The sequence below is a fragment of the Lipophrys pholis genome (assembly GCF_963383615.2).
Source record: "Lipophrys pholis genome assembly, chromosome: 9".
Taxonomy (NCBI): domain Eukaryota; kingdom Metazoa; phylum Chordata; class Actinopteri; order Blenniiformes; family Blenniidae; genus Lipophrys; species Lipophrys pholis.
Genome location: NC_137639.1, coordinates 25,629,550 through 25,652,544, shown reverse-complemented (window position 1 = coordinate 25,652,544; position 22,995 = coordinate 25,629,550). Strand labels below are relative to the sequence as shown.

Below are 22,995 nucleotides of genomic sequence, written 5' to 3'. Positions count from 1 at the left end.
ATGCAACATATGAATCTATAATCTGTTTTGTTTCCTAACATTGGACTTTTGCTGGTTCTTTTTTCCATTTTTTTTTTTCAATAAATTGCAGGTGACGATGTGTCATACGGTAAAAAGATGTAATACAACTTTTTCCCCTGTGCCGTCTTTCTATTGTTTGAAGAAAAACTGCATGTATTTATCTCTTTGCCCTCGTCATCATCAATAATGTCAAAAACAATGACTTCAAAAAAAAAAACAGGACTTTATTTTGGAAAAATAATACTCAGAGCAACTGACTGATGTTTTTTTTTCTATCAAAGGATTCCGGCCAAATTCAATAGTAATCCAAGCATTTCCTTCCTCTGAGGCATTGGTATTATGGTGAAGAGGATCAAGAGAGGAAGATTGAACTTTAGCGATGAACAAAGGTTATAGCATTGCCTCACGGATGGATGGATGGATGGATGGATGGATGGATGGATGGATGGTGGATGGATGGATGGATGGATTGATGGATGGATGGATGGATGGATGGATGGATGGATGGATGGATGGATGGATGGATGGATGATTTAAGTCACTGATTAACCTCATGTGCATGATTTTGGAGTACCCGGACTAAACCCTCATACAACCTGAGAGAACATGCAAACAAAAAGGTCCGGCTAGTATTTGAACCACAACCTTCTCACTGTGCAGCAAGAGTGAAAAAGTGGTGGTTCACATTTTCATGTAAGCTGAAATGCAGTTATATATCTTTACAGGCTCAGGAGGGCAGACTGGTGTATTAAAGGGGTCATCTTATGCAAAATTCACTTTCTACTGGTTTTCCAACAGTAATAATCGTCCCCATACCGGGAATGACGAAGAAAATGTGTCATCTCTCTCCTTGGCTTGTTTAAATTTTTTTTAAAAGGTGTGCTCCAACGAGCGAATCAGAAATCAATCCCTATATAGTGTCATCGGGGGTTTAGCCAATCCTAATCAAGGCAGGCCCTCCCTTTGACCCTCCCACAATTAGGCAGCTCTGCTCTGGCACATGGCACCATGAGAGGAAGTGCGTCCTCCTCTTCCCAAGATGGGCATGTGTGGGCGGAGCCAGTCCAGCTCACACAGACACAGCAGATTCAGCAGAGTGCAGCTCATATGATCCAATATTTAAATTGCTAAAAATCAAGAATGAAGCTGGATTTGAGGCATTAAACTTTGAATACAATGTTTGTGGACCAATATGACCCATGTGAACGTTTTGAAAAGCTGTATAATATGACACCTTTAAAAAGAAGACTTAATTTATGAAGCACAGCAAAGGCTGCTGGGTTGTGAGTCAAATCTTAAAACCTTTGTAGAGTATTAAAGTTGGCAGCTGGTTTAAGTAAAAAAAAATCTGGGCGATGATGACAAAAAAAATCACTAATGTGTTTCTCTTTGTACAACAAATAGTGTGTACATCGTTACATAAATACAAAAAAAGATGAAAATATTACTAAAAATAAACATTTCTGTAAGTTCCCATTTCACCTTGAAAGAGCAAAGACATGGTGCAATGACTCTGAAATATCTGTGGTGGAAATATGGCCGACCACTATCACCACTGAGCCGTCTCAAACACCCGAGTGGCTGATTCAACATAACATATGTGCGGGGAGGTTTCCAGCAGATAACCTCAGTGATGGCTTCACACTTAAACACTCAACGTTTACAATAGGTGGCTACATGTCAGATTTATAACAATGTGAGATTTTCTTCTCTGTGCTCTGCATTCGTGAGTGAGTAATCTGTATCTGTTTCAGTGATTGTTCTCTAGGTTCAAAAGGTAACATGAGAAGCATTGATAATGGAAATGAGCTTCCATTTTAGATTTTTTTATTGCATGATTTTGCATTATATCAAAAAACAAATGAAACAAAGAAAAAACTGGGATGAAACTGGGGAAACATAGAAATGGCTAAGCAACAAGCGACAAGGAGTCTAGAAAACATGAAAAGAAGGTTGGAAAGAAGGAAAACTAATAGAAAATTAAAGATGAGAAGGAAAACTGAAAAAAAAAAAAACTGAACCGGAATTTAAAAAAGAGACATTAAACTAAGAGAGATGCAAGAGAACTCACTTGCAAAAGACACACAAACCTAAGGAACTTTGGGAAACAGCGAAACAAATAGCAGATTAAGACGTGTTGACAGGGAAAAAAACTGATATTTCAACATTGCATGTTAGAAATGCTTCTTTTTCTTTTTTTTTAATGACACATTAATGATTCAAACTTGAATTCCATTCAAGCGGGGTTGATTTTCATTTCACTGTAATTCAGTAAGCTGAAATAAGTGTCCACTCCTTGAGAATGTGTCTGTGCCAGAGTAATTTGGGTTCTCTTCTTTACTGTAATATGTGGGAGTAGGGAAATTATTATGTTATTGGTTTGTTCAAACCTGAAGGGTTTGGTCACTTACCAGCAGCTGTTAAACATGACTTAGCCTTTGCATGTGCACTTAAACAACCTCTCCTGCTGCAGACCGAGAAAATCACAAACACATCAATTACCTCATCTACGTTTATGTGCTGTAACGAATCGAAAGAGTAAATAATTAGCCAAAACTACATCCATCAAGCAAAACCATCTACAAATGAAAAAAAAAAAAAAGAGGAAAAGGCAATGCCAGGATTTTAACAGCACACCATCAGTGTCCTCAAACAAGAGGCTGCATGTGATGTAATGTTTTCAAAGTAATGTCCCACAGTGTTCTCTGGCATTACTGGAAAGATTGTTTAATAATCACTATGGTGCCTGGTGTAAATGAAGCTGCACCCACTGGTGACCCATTACACCATGAGCAGGCAGAGTAAAGGTTTCTGAACAGTTAATGCAAAGAAGGGAGTAAATACTTAAAATCTAAGTTGGGTGATTAGAACTAGAATGCAAATATGAAGATCCTTCATTTAATCTGACATTTACCCTTAATGTCAGGATACCAGTGATGTTTTCTCACTATGTAGTCTAGTTATTGTAAAGACGTCTTGCAAGAGGATTACATCACTCCCGCTCGACTGAAAACAAACCAAAAGAGGAAAATTGTCAGATTCAATATCTCGTGTAAAAGTTTCTCAGACTCACTGTTGTTATTTACAGACTGTGACCCTGGAAACTGATCATCTGACTTATGACATGGAAAGTTTGGTGTGTCTCTAAGTAAAGCATATTCATGAATAATATTACTGTAACTTTGGGCGTGTTAAATACTGTGTACAATAAAAACATACAGAATCATTTTGGACATAAACTGTATTCAGAAGTGCTCGTTTTGAGCTCCTATTATCTTTATGTGTGCACTACCACCTTGGCTCAGGATGGAGAAATGCAGAAGGAACCGTTCTCTGAACAGGACTCATATTCATCTCCTTGACCAACACTGCCGCTCTGTGGCCATAAGTTGCTTTAAAACCCCAAAGCTGATCCGGGATCAATGCTGAATAACTTAATTCCAGTGAAATAAAATAATAACTTCTATTTGGGCTATATTATTGATCCAAAGAAAACAGCAACATACATTTATGGGTGCAATTCAATTTAAGATGCTTTTTGCTTTTATTGAAACGCCTGCAGCCTTCAGAGACTGCATGAGAAATAAACTACAAAGTCAGTTAGAAAGCATGGAGAAAGTTAAAAATGAATCAGCAAATACATTAAAAAGGTGATTCAGACGTGTCTCTCAGCTTTTCTTCCAGCGCGCTGACATCTGTTACGTGCATTAAGTTGGACAGAATGAAAGAGAAAACAACTTCCTCTCAAATATTTTACAAATAAAACTTAGGGGTGAAAATGATTATGCTATGAAGTTCACTGTAGGGAAAGTAACGCTTTCATCAAAATTACATTGTGACAGATCTTATGAATGCATCTAAATTGAGCATTAGTAGACAGTTATGTTGTTACAAGGTCTATTTGAAGTTGGAAATCTATGATTATTTAAAACAGCACACCGACGTGGCAAAAGAAAATGGCATATTCGCAGTGTAACTTTTATATATTAAACAAAAAATCTCAACTTAAAAATTAACCACCAAAATATGGATTGCATTTTCTATTAAATTACCATTTGCAAGTGTCTTGATCACGTCAAGTGTTTACTGTCTTTGATTCAAACTGGGTAAGAGTAGTGGACATAGCAGTGAGAAATCAGTGGTGCTGCAGCGTCAAAGGTAAACTGCAGATGAATTTGTGAAAACATACATGCTCAAGGCTGCAGAAATGATGCGTCTGTTGACCACATTACCTTGTAGTGACATACCATGGCAGACAGGGTAGCCATTCTTTATCCTGTGCAATTACAGTGTACTATGGGCAGGGCAGGTTACACCATGGATAGGTCAGCAGGATATCACAGGTCACACACCGAGACAGACAACTACACACACTCACATTCACATCTAGAGACAATTTAGGGTCACCAATTAACCTCATGTGCATGTTTTTGGACTGTGGGAGGAAACCAACAAACACAAAGAGAGAACATGCAAACTCCACACACCGGCCATTATTTGAACCCATGACTTTCTTGTTGTTAGGCAAGAGTGCTAACCACGGCTGTAAAAGGATATTTTAGGAAAACCTTGTGAATTATGTATATCTATAATGAATATAAAATTCCAGCAGAAATTTTGTGAGCCTGCCTCTCCCATGATCCCCTCCTTGAGGTACCTCTCCCATCCACTTTTTATGGGACATTTTACTGTAGTTTCTTGTGGTGCATTCGGAAACAGTTAGCCGAATCATTAACAAAAGTCGATATTACCGAACGTTCTGCACGCTTTCGCGGGCTTCTTGTGTCCGTGCTCTCAACAGGACGAGTTACTCACAGAAAAAGTGGCAGAAAAATAATATTATCATTATTAATATTAATAAATTTAAACTATATATATATATATAGTTTTAATGATCAGATGAGTTCAGCTTGGTGGATTAAAATAACTTTTAAACGCCAGTTTTCTGCTGAAAGTCACACCTCCGCGCTTCCGCCCTCCTCGCGCCTCTTCGGCTGACCTGACGCAGCTTGGAGGATTCCTCGCGCCGCTCCAGCTGTTCCCCCAGCTGTTCCCCCTGCTGCGTCCCACCCCTCCGCTGCTGCTCCCCCCCGCCGCCGCCGCCGCTCACCGCCTGTCCGCCTGCCCTCATTTCTAAATGCGGCAGCGACCATGACAGGCATCGCCGCCGCTTCCTTCTTCTCCAACGCCTGCAGGTTCGGAGGCTGCGGGCTTCACTTCGACTCCCTGTCCGAGCTCATCGTGCACATCGAGGACAACCACATCGGTAAGAGCCGCGCCGCGCAGTGGGCCGGGCGCCGCGGTTAGCCGCCGGAGCTAACTAGCCGAGCTCGAGAGTTATTTCCTGCGTCTTGGCAACCCTGTTGCTAGGTGTGGTGGCGGCGGGCGGCCGTGGATGGTCGTGTACTTTATCTTGGTGCGTGCGTCTGAGCCGCAGAGCTGCTTCCGCGGCCGCGGTGCAGACTGGAGCTCGTGCACACGGAGGCGGAGAAGACCGTTTATTATTATTGAGCCCCGCAGGGAGCAACGTTGTTTTATTGTGGCTGAAAAGGGCCGCGCGCGTGGAGCGTCATGTGTGAACGTGTGCGCAGGAGTCCGGCATGCCCCCCCACCTGCGCGTGCACTGCTGGTTGTGACGAGCTGTCAGGTTTGCTGATCGTCGTGCATCACATCCAGGTGTGTTGGAGCAACGAGATCTGCGCTCCTTCACCTCTCATCTGCTTATTGCTTTATATCACATAAAGTCAAGATGCACTAACTTTAGGGCACGTGAGCTTCACCTTCACTGAATTAAGTTTATATGATGTCAGTATTAAATAAGTGTTTTACCTTCCACCTGTAATCACTTATGATTTCATCTCAGTTATGAAATTAACACTCAGCAAGAATAACCTTGGTTCAGCTCTGGGCTTGGAGCATTTTCTGTGCAGAGATTGCATGTTCTTCCGGGTTTCCCCTGGATGCTCAGTCTAAAAAGATGGTTTGAGGTGAATTGGTGACTCTAAAACTAACCATTGTGGGGATGTGGTTGTCTCTCTGTGTGTCTAAAGTATCAGTCTGGAGCAGCAGAAACAACTTTGTTCAGCAGGCTGTGGCCAGAGTGCAGGGACCGTCTGCAAATTACAAGCCGCTGCAAAAAGCAAAGACAAATACTGTACCACTAAACTAAGCTAATAACGTGACTGGTATTCGGTACAGTGTCACCAAAATCACTGCAGCCTTCACTTGATCATAACTTCAACACTTGGTTTGATAGTGATATATAGTTTGTAATGTCTTCACTGGCTTGAGGGGATGGAATTATTCCTGTTGATGCTGTAAATCCACGCCTTGCCGACTGTTGTCTAACTTTTGTAATCCCACATTGAGATGTATCATACATTATGTCACGTCTGTGTGAGAGAGGGAGTTCATTTGTATGATGTGGCTCCTTGTAGTACCACCGTCATTTTTGTGGCTCTTGGCCTCTGACTGGTTGGCCACCCCTGATCTACGGCATTCCACCAACACTTAGTGGAGACCCACCACACGCTGAAAATGATTGCTGGACAGGTGGAACCTGTGTTTCAATCCAGGGATCGCAGTTATGTGTTTGATCATGATTTTACTCCACCTCCCCCAGGCGCACTTTTAGATTAAGTCGTGGCTCTAAACTTTCTGTAAGTGCGCCTTACATTCCTCCCCGGGTCTTTTCATACTCATGAAAATATTCACTGACCCTTCATTTATTGGGGCATTATCGCCCTGAGAGAGACCGCTCCCATCATTGTGTTCATTTGTGATGACTCCTCCCACAATAACTCAACTCCACAATGTGAAAGAGCCACCAGATCAAGATCAAGGTCAAGCTGTCGGGCTTTTCTGTTACTTTGTTTATAATTTTCATTTCCCTCTGCCAGCTTACAGGAGTGGAAAATAGAACTCGCGGTCCAGTCCAGGGCTGGACAATTAATTTTCTCCAACGAGCCACATGAAAAACTACTGTAGGTCTGCTGTGTGGAGAGCTGAGGCCATCAGTTCATCTCAGTTCTGTATCTCTCAATGAACACGAGGTCGCATGGCTTTTATAAGCCGTTCTTGTCAAGTTCTATTTCTTTGCAGGTTTTGTCTGCGATTCCAAAATCTAACACGGTGAATATTGGCAAAGGTATGCGCTCAAGCATGCGTTTTTACACTGACAAAATAAAGCTTCCTCCAGAAATCAAAGCAGATCAAGTTGTCACGCATGCATTATGCACACGCATTCAATTGGATTCATGTTTTCTCGTTGACACTTCACAGCCAATGCATAGAGTATAATGGTCCTATAAGTTACTGAAACAAGTGACATTAAATTGTTATAAACTCGTGTAGTTAACCAGATGTTCCTCCACAGTTTAAATACTACAAAGCTATAACTGTCTAATTGCACTAAAACCAATGTGTTACGAGTCATTACTAAAACAAAATACGCAGGATAATAAATGCTCTTATCTGATAATGCAATGAACAACATGCTTTGGAAAAACTTGTGACAATCAGTCATAACTTGTATTTTTAGACCAGCGGTGTTTCCCACCATTATGTCTCCACTTACCTTTGATTAAAGCCAAATGTAGCAGGTCAATAAAAGTTATTCAGTGTTATCACATTTAGATTTTTATTACATCTGAACCATATACAGACCTCAAAGTACAAGCAGCTCATTACTGCAGCTCCTCAGCCATCATTACTGTCCTCGCTCAGCCAACAGCGCCTCCTCTTGTTCATGCATGGTTAGACAATAGCAGTAAGAGTTTTACAGCTTCAGATGCTGTTGACTGAAGTAATAATAAGTCTACATGGATTCCCAGTCAATCACCATCTCCTGTCTGTGTATCCTTTCCTGAACTGAGTTATTATATTGTGGTTTTTACTGATGGAAACGCTCCTGAGCCGATGTGAAGTTCACAGTTCACTTGTGTTTAACCCTTTTACTGCTATCCTGTCACCACTTGCAAGATTTATAATGCGTCATTCTCATAACTACAACTCTTGGACCGTTTGTCGTATCTAGAAAATGCAAAATCCAACAGAAAGTGGAGAAATGTAGCTTTGTGTTCATAAAGTTATCATTGCAGTGATCCCTCAGCACTTCCTTATTACCGTGAGATTCTAGTCAACAACACACAGTAACATTAGAAAGTTATGCTTCGCTCACTCATTGCACATTTCTGGATAACCCCACAGACATGAAATCTAATTAAATTCAGTCAGTTTCATAGTGAAACAGTTAAAGATGTCGTTTTTAAAACTATTTGCCTCACTTACCTCAGGCTATCATCGTTTTGAGTAACTTTCATTACATTACACATCTTTAATAAAACTGCGACACAACAAGCAAATTTGTTTTTAAACCTCGACTTTAATCATTATATTCAATTTAGTGTTTTTAAATTTGTTGAAGGCTTTAAGTCGAACCTTGATCGTAAATCTCTCTCTGTTGCTACATGGAATATTTCAGACTGAGATGATTGAAGCTGACAAGCTTCAGCTGCCTCCGTTGTTCTTGTTTGTTGCCTGGATGGTTTTAATATCCTTTACTTTCTCATTGTATGCTGCGCATGTGTCCGAAGTGTGAGCCTTAAGAAAGAAAAAGAAAGGGGGGGGGGGGGGGGGAACACACTTCCAAATGACTTATTGGGGAATAATGAAGCAATTAGTTGGCTCAAAGTGGAAAAACTCTGCCCCCCTCCTTTTGTCTGCTGGCCTGTGCTCACTCTGAAAAGTGCGAAATCTTGCGCGTTGTGCCAAGTGCCTGTGAAGCATAATTACAGAGAGAGTGCTTGATTTGGCATGTCTTCCTCCTCATCTGGTGGCCTGCTGCTTAAAGCACATTCTCCTTTATAATTAGGCGCCTGGAAAACAAGCACACATTCTTTGTCCCCGAGTCCCCCTCGACAGGCTGCTGGTCTGGTCTGTCACCAAGAGGTGGCGCTGCTCTGCTGCTGGTTAACAAACACACACATACACACACCCCCTCCTTTTTTTTTTCTTTTTTTTTTTTTCTTTTATAAGATCTGTATAGCAAAAACCTATGGTGGCTATATGGTGCCAAAAGTTACTTCCACAATTTATTTTCGGCACGTGTATGTAGTTGGTGTAGTAACCACATCAGGGAGCATATAGCTGCACGGACATAAAATGGACTTTATTGATAGAAATGTTTTGCAATCAGATGAGCTTCGATGGCTGAATGCAGCTTATATACAATACAGTCTTTGTTCAGATTTACTGTATATGAGGAGGGAAATTACAATTAAATTTGACTGAAAATGAGACATAATTCATCATAGTAGAAAACCAAATTATATTTGAATTCCAACTCACGTCAAGAAGGAACACAAATTTGGTTCATCCTCCTCTCTGACAGCCATTTCGACATTGGGTCGTCCGCTTAGATCTTTGTGAACAAATTCAGTGAACTTTAAGAGCTTGCACGCTAATGAGGCCCAGACAACAGCATCACAAGCAGAGGAAAGTTTTCGGAAAAGTTGCACCATGAGGAGAATGAATACAATTTAGTTTGCCTGTAAAAATAAGATTTAATTGAGTATGTGATATGCTACATGCATATAAAATCACCGTTCTATAAACGTAAGAAATGATGATACAGAGAAATGTTGACGTCCTTTTTGTTTATTCTCCTCCCTAACAGCAATTTGAAGTCGATGATACCAACGCCGGGTGGTCTGCTTAGACCTTTGTGAACAAATTCATTGAAATTAAAGAGAACGCACGCTAATGAGGCCCAGAAAGCAGCAGCATCAGACCCAGAGGAAAGTTTTAACACAGAGCGTTTACACAAGCTGTTAAGCCTAAAAGTGCTCCTCAATGGCCTTGTATTCTTGTGTGGCATAAAGGCAGCACACACTGAAATGTTTACTTTGTGACTAAACCACCAGAAGCAAACAACCATCGTGTCGTTTGGACCGGTGAGTCGGTGCACTGATGGACTGAAGTGTCCCGCCGTGGGAACAATGAGTCTGCTTGTTGCCAATCCTCACTAGAGCCTCATTTAGACCTTTTTTTTTTTTTTTTTTTTTTTTTTCTGCCTTGCACCCCCAAAATCCGTACGGAAGTAATAAATTTGGGAAAACGGTAACTAGTTCCCTGATCTGTGCACCTGGTGGGCCTAATTACACCCCCACCCCCCCGACACTGCGGCTCCTGTTCCTGTTTGGGGACTGAGGCCTGAGCGGTTCCCATGATGGAGCATTAACAAGAGATAGTGCTCAGACGTTATGCAGGAAAGTCGCTTGATCTGAAATTTGACTCAAATATCTTAATTCTTCTGTTAAGTTTGATTAATGTTATATTTAGTATTTTTTCATGAGGATGTGTCGTCTTTTGTAAGTCCAATCAGACAGCATAGATTTCTGTCTTTCTCACAGTGTTATATACACTCGCCATCATCTCATGAGCCACACTAATCAGTTTTTCCTTAACGTATCAATATTTGACAGTGATTTTGCTTATCATTGATTTTTCTAAATGATGAAATAAGCCAGAGTTAGCCCAAACTGGCCAATTTTCACATATTGTCCCTGACTTGTTGTTAAAATTGTCAGCATGCAACAATTGTGGAGTCAATTAGTCCATAGACTAAATTCAGATTACTATCCAGGTGAACTCCACACTCACCAACCACTTATGTCACAAGTGAAGAAGAGAGTATTTAATAGAAATCCACTTGAATAAGAACAAACATCAAATTAATTAAAACAGAACAAGTCAGTGTAGTTTTGGTCAAACTCATATAACATACTGCTCTGCCATACTTTTTGAGATAATAAACTCGTTTTTGGATGCAGAGGTGATAATTTACCAATGTGTTAATTCTCCAGGTTGTACAGCCAGTTTGAAATAGACCGCATCATAATGGCAAGTGGTTCTAATAATTAGGATACGTCATCAATATATGGAACTACTCGATACTGGACGGTCCAACCCACAACCGCAGTACATCCGATATGACATAAAATTCAATTTAAACCTCAAGATCTCAAGCATAATGTTAAATTTCTGTTTTTAGAATGTAGTAGTTGTTTTTCAGTTATTGTTTTGCAAATGGGGACTGAATCTATGTGAAGTCTCTGGTCTAAGGAAGGGCCTGCGTGACTGCAGTTTGAACATGAACCATTTGAAGATGGCATTTTGCTGTAATCAGAATAGAATTTGTTCTGATAAGCTGACCAAAAGCTGTGCAAAATGACCTCTTCCAATATCTTTGTGTTCATTTGCACTCATTTGTCTCACAAGACAAGCAATTTCCTGAAAAACAAATGTTTTCACAATTGTTGCAGCTCATTATTTGGAGTGATTCCCACATGAAAGTATTGATTATTCAACCGATCAATAAGCAGATGAATTGACGTCGTTGAAATGAATGTGAGCCTTTGTGTGCTTCCCTGTGCGTTTGGTTTGCAAACGGGTCTGTGCGATTGTGCGTTTCAGCCTCTGCCTGTGCTAACCCTATTTACAATGGATCATTTTAACCTTGTGTTTTTTCACTAACCCGCAAAGGCCGCTTACACATGGAGCTTGACTCTGTTTCATTTCCTCCTCAGAGGTCACATTGTAATGAATTACCTGTGCCACCACTCCTGGTAATGTTCCCTGCTGCTCAGAGCCACCATAAACATGTCACCATAATGCTCACCACTCCGCTCTACCCCACAGTGCATTTGGCCATGAGGGCGGAGAGCCAGACACTGGTGGAAATGAGAGAGGGACTGTGTGTGTGTGTGTGTGTGTGTGTGTGTGTGTGTGTGTGTGTGTGTGTGTGTGTGTGTGTGTGTGTGTGTGTGTGTGTGTGTGTGTGTGTGTGTGTGTGTGTGTGTGTGTGTGTGTGTGTGTGTGTGTGTGTGTGTGTGGCAGGCATCACTTCCCCCCGTAGCCTCAGGAAGGCTCGTTGTGTGATCGTCCCTCAGCTTCCTGCTGCAGACCATCGTAGGGGCCCGCTCTGGAGTTTGTTACGGCATCGTTCCTGTTACACAGTGGAACAAGCTTTGACTCATTGGACACAAACCATCATAAGCCTGCTGAGTGGTTTATGTCATTTATGTGCTCCGGCCGTATGAAGGCAAAAGAGATCAATGGAAACAAATTAAAGATTATTTGAAAAATCCACTCTAAATAGAGGGTTTTCATCTGAAGTTTTCAAGGTAATATAACCTGCTGTTGTGGAGGGAGGATATCCTGAAAATGGAAGCCTTGTGTGGAGATGTTTTATTTTTTTGAGAAAATTACAATAAATGAAATCTCAAATGCTCCAAATAAGCTAAATTGAGCTTGTCTACTGATCCTCTCTATTCCACACCTGAGTCCACATCGCTGCAGCTTGTTTAAAGTGATAGTTTACCTCTGGAACGTAAGATTCTTGATAAATGCCCATTTTTTTTATTTTGTTGTTTCCCAGAAGGCTTCTGAAGAGTCGGCCACCATGGTGGACCACCTGTGTAGTTTGATTAGAGGGGTTCCCATCTCTAGTTGAGGCGCCTTCATCCTGATCCGTGACTGCTGGTGGCCCCAAAAGAATAGCAGGGGCTGTGGGGAACCGGCCCCAGCAGGCCTCCTCCCCAGTCCCCACCTGAGGTGTGTGTGATTTACGGCGTGTGGGAGCAGACTGATCCACTGCTGTTCCAGCAGTCCATGAGCAGGCAGCCACTTCACTCCGCTCCCCGACACTCATTAGGGATGTTAGGAGGGATTTCTGCTACACACACACACACACACACACACACACACACACACACACACACACACACACACACACACACACACACACACACACACACACACACACACACACACACACACACACACACACACATATATATACACCATTACAGTGCCTTTGGTTTTTGGCGGGGGGAGCCATGTCGTAATGAACGTGTCTCTCCTACTCTTGTGTTTCCGTGACTTTGGCTGCAGAGTAAAGAGAGGTGTGCTGTCCCTCCCACTCGGGATAAATCCACCGTTAATGAAACACTTGCTTACGACTGAGGCATTAAGAGAAACCTCCTGGGCCTCAGGCGCTGAGATTTTGAGCGGCTCTATCTGCCAGTATCATAACACTCTGCCACTACTTCATCCAAGTTAACCAAGAGGTTTGGCTCTGGCCGCTCAATCGAAAGCGCAGTCCCTCCTTTGACACCCACCACTATTTAAAGCAATGCTGACATGGCGTTGTTGACTTTTAATTTCTTGTGGATCTCCACCATGTGAACCTTCTCACGGATGCTTAAATTTGCTGCAGATGAGTTTCACTGGTCCGTTACAACTTCATGACAGACTCCCGCTCGTAGTTGATGTTGGTGTTTATAATACGGTGGATACGGCAATGAAAAGGGAAAGTGCAGTGCCTTGTATTCCTTTAGGTTCTGTAGCTACTGTGTTTCAGCTGTATTTTACATTACTCTCTTTTAAACTCTTTTCTTTCTTTTTTTTTCATTCACTCAGAGTTTCCAATGTTCCACTTATAAAAAAGAGTGACCCAGAAATAAGTGTCTAATAGGAAACACCTGTGTAAAAGAAACGTTATCTGGCTTCTAATGTTTGGAAAACTGTCCATGGAAATCAGTTTATTGTTTTTTCTTTTTTTTTTTTGTACCATACAAGCAAAGAAACAAATAGCAAACAGGAGTAAAAGCCTCAAGCCGTGGAGCCAATAATGAGTGTGACTCAAGGTTTTTTATTGCAGGCTAACTAAGGTGTTGCTTACTCCTTCGGCAAGAACTTTAATTATATATTTTCTGTGTATTTTTGTGCCATCGCCGCAGTCATGTTTTTTTAATTACTTCAACTGGAACCAGATTTTAATGATTATCATCAGTATTAATAGTAACGTTGGTTATTGATATTGTTGTTTCCTACCGAATAAGTAGAAGTTGTTAAAGTAGAAAATCAGCGTGCGAATGGAAAGACGCGGTAGTTTCAACCACATGGCGGCGGCGGGCTCTCATAGGTAGGCAGGGTGGCTCAGCTGGGAAGTGGTAGAAACTGTTGTTTTATGGGCGATCGCTCTTCTCCCACATGGACAGCGGCACAATGGGAAGAGCGTTTGAAGTGGGTCCCGCTTCACCCCGGGGTTCGGAGATTGGCTATTGTTGTGCATCTAGCACCGCTGAGCAAAAATGAACGTCTGGAGCCCCGCGTGCAAAACGCAGTGTGTGTCATGTGTGAGCAATGTGGCGTTCACGTAGCAGCTTAACAAAGAAAAAAGGAAAAAAGTGCAGGGAGAATTAAAAAGAGACGGCTCTTACGATGCCACTGTCTGTGTTCTTAACCGGCGGTTTTCAAAGTGGGAGGTAGGCCTTCCTTAGAGATGCTTGAGAGACCCAAAAAAAAGAAATTGGTAGAGGGTAAAAGATTGATTTATGGTATTGAAATAAACATTTTTGGAACTGATTTTATTCTAAGGGTAATGGGGATACATTAGCAAAACAGTTATCGTGACAGTTGCAGGCTATATATAAAACGCCTTCACAGATATTTCACATTCAAGACAAGTTCTGCTCATTAATTCCCTTCAGCTCAGCAGTGTCAGACACATTTTAGTTCAGGGGTCACAAGCAATCCAATTTCATTATGGTATTATTTCTTTTTAAGCAACAATTAGTAGGGAAAGATGTTTTTTACCCGACATGTTTCGAAAGTGACAAGTCTTCCTCAGAGATTCATCTGACTTGTGACGACGTCTCGTTTTTTTATTTATCAGCTGTCAGAATCTGTCAGGCCGGCCAGTGAAACATGTCGGGTAAAAAACATCTCAAAATGAACACAATTCAGTGGTTTGGTAGAGTGGGTCGTCTCTCAATCGGAACATTGCAGGTTCGATTCCCTGTCTGTCCACATGTTGAAGTGTCCTTGAGCAAGACACTGAACCCAAAACTGCTCCCAATAGATGGACGAGGTGCTTTGCATGACAGTGGCCTCCATTGTTGTGTGAATGTGTGAATATGACTAAAAATGTAAGATTTTACTCCTGCTTCCACGGTGGAAAGGCGCTTATATACGTGAAAATCATTTATCTTCTGCTGCAAAATACTGTGAAATATTAAAACAAAAACCTGTTGCATTATGGGTGTTTTTAAAAACTTTCCCTGACAGCACGGCCTTGAGTCTAATACTAGTTTGCTATCTTTCATGGCGTCATCACAGATATCTCAGCTCGGGTCTCAGTTTTGTGTTTGCGACTCTTAAGAAATGTATTAAAATCTATGTTTTCTTTGAAACTATTTGCTTGCTTACTGACCTTATGTTTGACACCCAAGGTCACTGTATAGAGAATAAAAGCATGAACGATCAAGACATCAATAATTTAATTCTTTAACAGCCGTATTACTTTTAATCACACATTCATAAAATGAGCAGTGGATTCAGTTCACCTCCTGTTTGCTACTCAGGATCTACAATAGGTTATGTAAGGAGGCACTGCGGGACAGTGTGTGGCATATTCTGTATGATTGTAAAGCACATCGGCCCAGATTATTGGTGATCACTGGTCCTTGGTATCATCTTGTGTGGTTTGACTCAAATGTTGTGGCCTTTAGGTGCATTACATGTATTTGTGTGGAGTAAACCTACCTGCAAACCTTGCACTGATTATTTTTAGTGTTTCAGTCTTTTGTAAAATTTGCTTACACCTTAAAAAACCCCCAAAAAATCAACAAAGTCAGCACAATATGCCATCTGGTTGCACCTTTCCTCTGATCCTGCCAGAAACACGTAACCACAAAGGATTTACCAGATTGTCCAGCAGCACCACTTCCAGCCTGACCAGGCACTTTCCTGAAAGCAGCTCGTTGGCGGCGAAGCACTCAGGGATTCTCGTCACTGTACAAGTCATTTCTGGGGGGTTTATGCGCTTGTTGAGGGAGTGGGTGGATCTGGCACAATGGAGCAGACCTCTTGTTTTTAGTCCCAGGGGAACAGAGACTGTTTTGCTGGGAGGTCTGAATATCTTTAATGTCCCACAACACCCGCCTCTGTTAAATGAGATGCTTTTCCTCACCCACAAGCAAATTGAGTTACTCTTTTTACAGGGTGATATACAACTTAAAATCCAGTGGAGAGGCTCTTTTTTTCATATTTATATACCGAATACGCACATTCGATTATGATGTAGGTTACATGACTGAATAAAACTTCAACAGTAATTAAACAGTCGCTTTACATGTATTTTGCAAAAGTACATAAATCTAGAGTAGTTCAATGACATTTATGAACTTATCAAGTGGTTTTAGAAGCTTTTCCTGATGGGGTAACTGTTGGGATAATACCAGTTTTTAAAAACCAACTATGATTGGAAATCCAAACATCCATTTTCTGGGTCAAGAGGCCAAACCGAGCTGAGTGGAGGTGAAGGTCGTCAGGCCATCACAGGACAAATACTCATATTCGCACCTACTGGCACTTTGGAGACACCAGTGGTCTCAAATGCACTTTTATTTTATTTTATTTTTTTAACTGTGGGAAGAACCCAGAGAAGCACCAGAGCACAGGGAGGACATGCAAACTCCACACAGAAAAGCCCCAATTGATGATTAATCTTCCAGTGTGTTAATCCTTACATTATCATCCAATCATATCTGAAGATTTGTAACATGATAAAAGTCACTTAGAGGTCGATGTTGGTTTATAATTAATGACAGATTATCAGAGAAATCACTGAGATCCAGAGTAAATGTCAAAAACTATAAACTGGAAAGAATCATCATAATTACTATCTATTAAGATATTAAAAGTTTGTGCTAAACAAACATAGTTATTCCAATATGAGCAACAGCAAACAATACAAGAACCAAGAACTATTAAAGTACAATTATTATTATTATTATTATTATTATTATTGTTATTGTTATTATTATTGATTAGCTGCAACAAATAGAGATTTCTAAATTTTTTTCCAAACAATTTGTTTTGCCTCCGTCAATACAAATAGTCCCTACACTAAAGCACAAATTATTTTTTTATTTTTTTTTATTGTATTCCTACATAACTGCACACTGCCTCTTTGAATAATTTTTTAATTTTATTTTATTTTTTCATTTCTATTTGCAACCAAAGGAAAAAAGAAACGTTAAAGAGAATTAAAACTCCTAGTAAGAGTCCCAGCATTGTCCGGTTCATGAAATCCATGACTCCAACAATGGTTTTTCTAATATTTTTTATAAAATTACTCAATTAACTGTAACTCTGTAACCGCTGGGCTCCTTTGCTTCTGACAGAGATTTCCTTCTCTTATAAAGCTCATCGTCACTGTTGTCCATACTGAGATGATAAACGGCTGTAGGATGACTGTGTTTTGTTGATCATGAATCTTAATCAACGTGTCTACTTCTCCCGCTCTCTGGCGCTCTTCAGATACGGACCCTTGTCTTCTGGAGAAGCAGGAGCAGCAGCAGCCCACATACGTCGCCCTCAGCTACATCAACAGGTGAAAACCACATTTCCCCATTAAACAACATGAATAAATCAACTCGATACATTTCTCCAAAATCAAACATCGTCATAACCTTAATACTACGATGTTGTAAAGATTTATCTCCCAAAGTCTTCCACATCACTAAGTATTACTACAGTATCTTATGAAGTGTGAGGTTCTGTAATGTCATCTGGTGGATTACTTACATAAATTTCTGCAGTAGTTGGCAGTTGTTGTTTTTTTTTTTTTTTTTTTTACTGCTCCGGGTTCATCCCACTTGTCTTTGATATGGTGCTTTTAAAAGCTTTATGCAACAAGCCAGTGAACAAGAAGGTCTGCCACTGTCTCCCGGCCTTCACACACACATCTTGATGTGGCTCTCACTTAATTTGTTAATTCCACTTTTGCTTTAACAATGTCTATGTTAACATTTCATTTTTATGATACACATTTAGCCAAGACTTTACTATCCGTCATAAACCCAGAGAGGTTTTCTTTGATGGGAACGTAGCCAGCCTTTTTTTTTTTTTTTTTTTTTTCCAAGCATGTGCTCGACGGTAGCAAATGAGTCTGAGTAACCAGGAGCGGCAAGATGTTCACCATAAACTCAACGAGATGAACATGTTTTCCTAAAAGTTGGTGAAGCCTGAGCTGTTTTCTGCTCCGCCGGTGGCCAGGTTCATGACGGACGCTGCGAGGCGCGAGCACGAGACGCTGAAGAAGAAGGTGCAGCCCAAGTTGTCGCTGCCGCTGACGGGCAGTCTGTCCCGCGGCAATGTCTCCACGCCGCAGCGCCACACCAGTGGAAACCTCACGCCCCCCGTCACGCCGCCCATCACCCCGTCCTCCTCCTTCCGCAGCAGCACACCCACAGGTAACCACCAAAACATGGCCCAGTTAACAACCCACCCCCCGTATTCGGGTAACCATATAGATTTCTTGTCATATGAGCATAAATCCAGGAAGAATCCATCTTGCTGTGATGCAGAGAAGCACGTGGGAGATGGGGTTTGTGATTTTTTTGCACAAAAAACAGTGTTTTTGCTTGTCAAAGTGAATTTTCTGCATCACAGGTAAAATGACTGTTATGCCAAAGCAATTTTTTCCTGGTCGAAGGCCTCGTTTCTACGGAGTGATGTGCTGAAGAAGCTACCTCAACCTCAAAAGGCTGGAGCAACAGTTTATATTCCCCCCTGCAACAACTCGTTGTTTTTATTTCATTTGATAGCAGACATCCTGAAATAATGGTAAAATTTTTATTCCATTTCTGGGTCATTTTTCCTGACCTCCTGGACAACATCAGTACAACGTGGCTCATCTAACCCCACTCTCCTCTGGACAGTTTCATTTATGTTTTAATAATCTATATTGGTTCAGTTTTCAGCTTCATGACCTTCACTGCAGTAAGTTTTCATAGATCCAGAGAGCAACTCTGCTTCAATGAAGGATCTAGCAAATGGAGCTTCTTTTCAATTCAAGATGATCTTCTTCACACGATCCGTCGTAGAAACTCACTTGTATTTATGTAGCGTCAAATACAAGACAGTCGTTTCAAAGCACTTTTAAAGAGAGAAAAAAAAACAATTCCAATTGAGCAAGCAGAGGAGACGGAGGAATGGAAGGACTAAACTTTAACAGGAAAAATCCCCTGCAGAATCAGACTCAGACAGACTGTGGGAGGGATTCAAACCCTGGTTCGGTTTGGGGGCGTCGAGCATTCTCCAAGCAAAGCAACAGTTCTTGTGTGATTATCATCAGAAATTCCTTTATGTCAGAAATCACAACGTAGTTTCATTAAAAACAACATGTAGTGTTCAGAAGTAACCAGGAGGTAGAAATGATCCGACTTCCCGCCGGGAAAAAATTCATATAAGTTCATTCTAACTGGCCGATTTTCCCAGTGGGAAATATGGAGGATGTTGGGAGCAGATGATAGAAATGAGAGAAATGTACTGAGGCTAATCGTCCTTCATTCCCTCTCGCCACTTGTAGGAGTAAAGCTTCACAGCAACAACTAAAATGATTGTTAGATATGTTCCCAGAAGAAATGTAAATGATATTTATGCAACATTTGCAGGAGGCGGCCATGTTTGGTTGGTTGTTGTCATGTGAACACCTTAAACTGGGAAATGGGACTTTCCTAAATGGTAACTTCTCCAGTTCCCAGCCGCATGAAAGCAACCACAACTTTATTTCCCGCCATGGAGGTCCATCAACTAGAAACTGTGACGGCAAACCTCTACTGCTGATTAGAAATATGAAAACCTGTCAGATTGTGTTTATGGATTTCCAAAATGGAGAAAATTTGTGTTTCCAGATGTCTTCATGTCACATTTCATATTGTCTGTTTTTTTGCTTTAGAAACAATTTTCCTTTCAATTGGTTTTGATTTCTACGCTGCAGTATTTCACTAATTTATACAATCAAACATATTATCAATCAAATAGTCCATTTTAATCTGATCTCTTCCGTCTTTTTCCAGCTGTCTTGAGTTAATTATTCTGTAAGTAAATGTTTTTGACCTGCAGCTGGAAAAAACTGGCTCTCCTGCCAAGGGAAATCGAGGACAGCTCCATTTCCAGCTAACTAGTCGAATTCACCACAGTGAACGTTACATAAGTGGTTTTTTTTTTCTTTCTTTTTTCTTTGTATCTTATTCCCATGTACTTGTGTCCCGTTTTTCTTTCTTCAAGTATGAACCCTTCAGGCAAAACATCTTTAATTAATTGGTTGAACAACAGCAGCTTCTTGCCTCCAGACCTCAGCGAAGGGCAGAAATTCTTTCCCACGGCTGGCACATTTCAGTCCCGTTTCGAAAACTCAGTAGCACAGGAGGATTCTGGGAACTGTGCCTGATGACTCTGTTTACCGGCCCGGAGGCCCAGATGAGCCCAGATCTGCTTGGCTCTGGGATTTTCTGGAGGCCGGCGTGTCTGACGGCGCATCCATCAAACATTTAACGTTGGACTTTCCGTCTCCCGCCCTGCGGCAGGTAGCGAGTGTGACGACGAGGACGTGGACTTCGAGGAGTCTGACAGCGACGAGTCGTGGACCACCGAGAGCGCCATCAGCTCCGAGTCCATCCTCAGCTCCATGTGCATGAACGGAGGGGACGAGAAGCCTTTTGCCTGCCCTGTTCCGGGCTGCAAAAAGAGATACAAGGTGAATCCTCCTCACATTTGGGACTTTTGTATTAAGGTGGCTGCACCTCCACACCCTAGAAATATGATGAGTCAATGTGGAAGAAAAAAAAGAATTTCCCCAAGGGGATAATCAAAGTATGATTAGTTGAGTTAGTTTAGTTTAGATTTGCTGCTGTTGACAATGGAAAACGGTTCCTTGTGGAGCGTTGCAGCAGCATAAATGCATACGTCTCATCCGCTGCAGTGATGTGGGGCTTTTATGGGATTTTCCGTCCACATCTGGTGCGTGTGGTTAGAATAAATTACATGCAGCCTGAGAAAATTGCATTGCTGACGTGAGTGACAGGGTTATAGGCGAGGGCTCACTCTGAAGTAGCAGGGCAGCATTTTGTTTCTCCGTCTGCAGCGCGATGTAGACTGATAACCTTTGTTTTCTGCTCAGGAAACCCGCAGACGTTCAGAAACCTGTTTGATTTCTTGCAGAATGTGAACGGAATCAAGTACCACGCCAAGAACGGCCACCGAACCCAGATAAGGGTCCGCAAGCCTTTCAAGTGCCGGTGTGGGAAGAGCTACAAAACTTCTCAGGGTCTCCGCCACCACACCATCAACTTCCACCCCCCCATCTCCACCGACATCATCCGCAAGATGCAGCAGTAGAGTCCCGGCGGCCGGCCGCGTCACCAACAGTCTCTCATTCCTCCCACTTTTCTTTAATGTGACACTATTTCTTATTGCATGACATATGGTGTGTTATTATTACTCCACCTTAAGTTCATTTCAGAGTGTTGAAGCTTTATATTGTTCACAGTTTTGTATTTTGCACATTTAAGCGTTCATTTTATCGATTTTACTTTGTGTTTTTGTTGGGTTTTTTTCTCACACATGGTGCTCACTGTTGTTAAGGGCAGTGGTTCCTCACTTGGGAGTTCGTTCAAAAAGTAACAAAAAAAAATAATAAATTTTGCACATGTCAAAGAACCAAGAAATAGAATTTAGAATCTGGAGGAGGCCTGGGAAACTTCCCATTACGTTCCATTGAAGTTGGTGAAAGTGTTCGGCTTCACTGTAATATTGTTTTTATTCGGACAGCCATGTTGGGAACCACTGGTTTGGGACACGTTGTGGACTCCAGAAAGGCCAGGTCACAAGCAGCCTTGTATGTACATGAGGGCTTCTCTGTTATAAAGGGACATTTTAAGAAAGTTTTTTTTTAGATGAAGGCAACACGATTTTGCCTCTGTCACATTATCCACATAAAGCCCACAATGTGACAGAAGCAAATAAAAGAATAATAAACTGAATGTGTGTTCAGGCATGAGAAGTCATCATGAAAAACATTTGTATATTTTTCATTCTCCATCAGACATATTAATAATCCCTTGTTGGACTGGCTGGTATTACTTTTCCTTTCATATCACAGGAATTCAAAACTTTTCTTGATGTACTGCAAGTGTGTGTGTGTGTGTGTGTGCGTGTGTGTGTGTGTGCGAGCACGAAAGGATTATCTCAGGTGATTTCTGCAAAGCATTTCAGCACCACAGTCCTGCCCGAGTGTTCTGGTCGTTTTTCTGCTGGGATCCTGGAAACATCTGCGTCTCACCAGTGTTCCTCTGAAGCAGGTTCTCTTTGCCAATTTTAACAAGAAACTGATGCACTTTTTTTTTTTTTTGGGGGGGGGAAAGTTGCCAAAACGAATCAGCATTTCTTTTTTTTTTTGGGGGGGGGGGGGGGCAAATACCTTATTCCGGGTGTAAATAGGCGCACGGTCCTCAAAAACGTTTTCAGTATTGTGAGATTTCTGTACCAACAGTTGTTGCCTTGAATTGTAAACCATTCCAAAGTGCAGTGAATCTTTTGTTCATGAGAACTCAAGCTGGAAGGCGGGCGTTCAAACCAGACTGTTTGCTGCCGGGTGAGGATCGACCCAAGCAGCTCTTTCTTTGTGCCATAATGTAACGTCAAGTCATCTGTGAAGACCTTATTATAGTGAAGATTTAAATAAAAAAAAGATGCCACAAAATTATACAAATCTTACCACTGAAAATATTCACAGCATGGATGTTAATCTTGACTACAGCTCTCCTGAGAGAATTGTGGTGGTATTGTACTGCCAGTGCAGAGAAAAGTATTTGATATTGTGTACAGTGAATGTATCGTCACGTGTTTAAGAGCTTTATATTTTCATATGTTTCTGAGGTTAAAAAAAAAAAAAGGTATGATGTATGAAAATGTGTGTTTTAAGAGATGAAACCAGAGGTGGTGACATACTGTATTCCGTGAAAAAAAAGAAAAAAAAAAGAAGCTGCTTCATGTCAACCTTGGTTACATTCAGAATAAAGGTTCATCTTTTCCTCGAGACTGCTGGAGTCATTTACCGCC

General features: G+C 41.4%; 1 protein-coding gene across 1 annotated transcript; it reads left to right on the top strand.

Moving 5' to 3' along the window:
- The first annotated feature begins 5,000 nt into the window (after positions 1–5,000).
- On the top strand, positions 5,001–22,972 carry jazf1b (JAZF zinc finger 1b). Its single transcript, XM_080472512.1, has 5 exons — positions 5,001–5,287; positions 17,410–17,482; positions 18,148–18,344; positions 20,463–20,632; positions 21,097–22,972. Exons 1-5 carry the CDS (start codon positions 5,173–5,175, stop codon positions 21,271–21,273), a joined length of 732 nt encoding a protein of 243 aa, XP_080328638.1. The 5' UTR covers positions 5,001–5,172; the 3' UTR covers positions 21,274–22,972.
- Positions 22,973–22,995: the final 23 nt, after the last annotated feature.

Coding starts and splice junctions, on each gene's coding strand:
- jazf1b (XM_080472512.1), top strand. CDS start 5,173: ATGACAGGCATCGCCGCCGCTTCCTTCTTCTCCAACGCCTGCAGGTTC. Junction 18,345..20,462: donor CCGCAGCAGCACACCCACAG/GTAACCACCAAA, acceptor GCCCTGCGGCAG/GTAGCGAGTGTGACGACGAG. Junction 20,633..21,096: donor GCTGCAAAAAGAGATACAAG/GTGAATCCTCCT, acceptor GATTTCTTGCAG/AATGTGAACGGAATCAAGTA.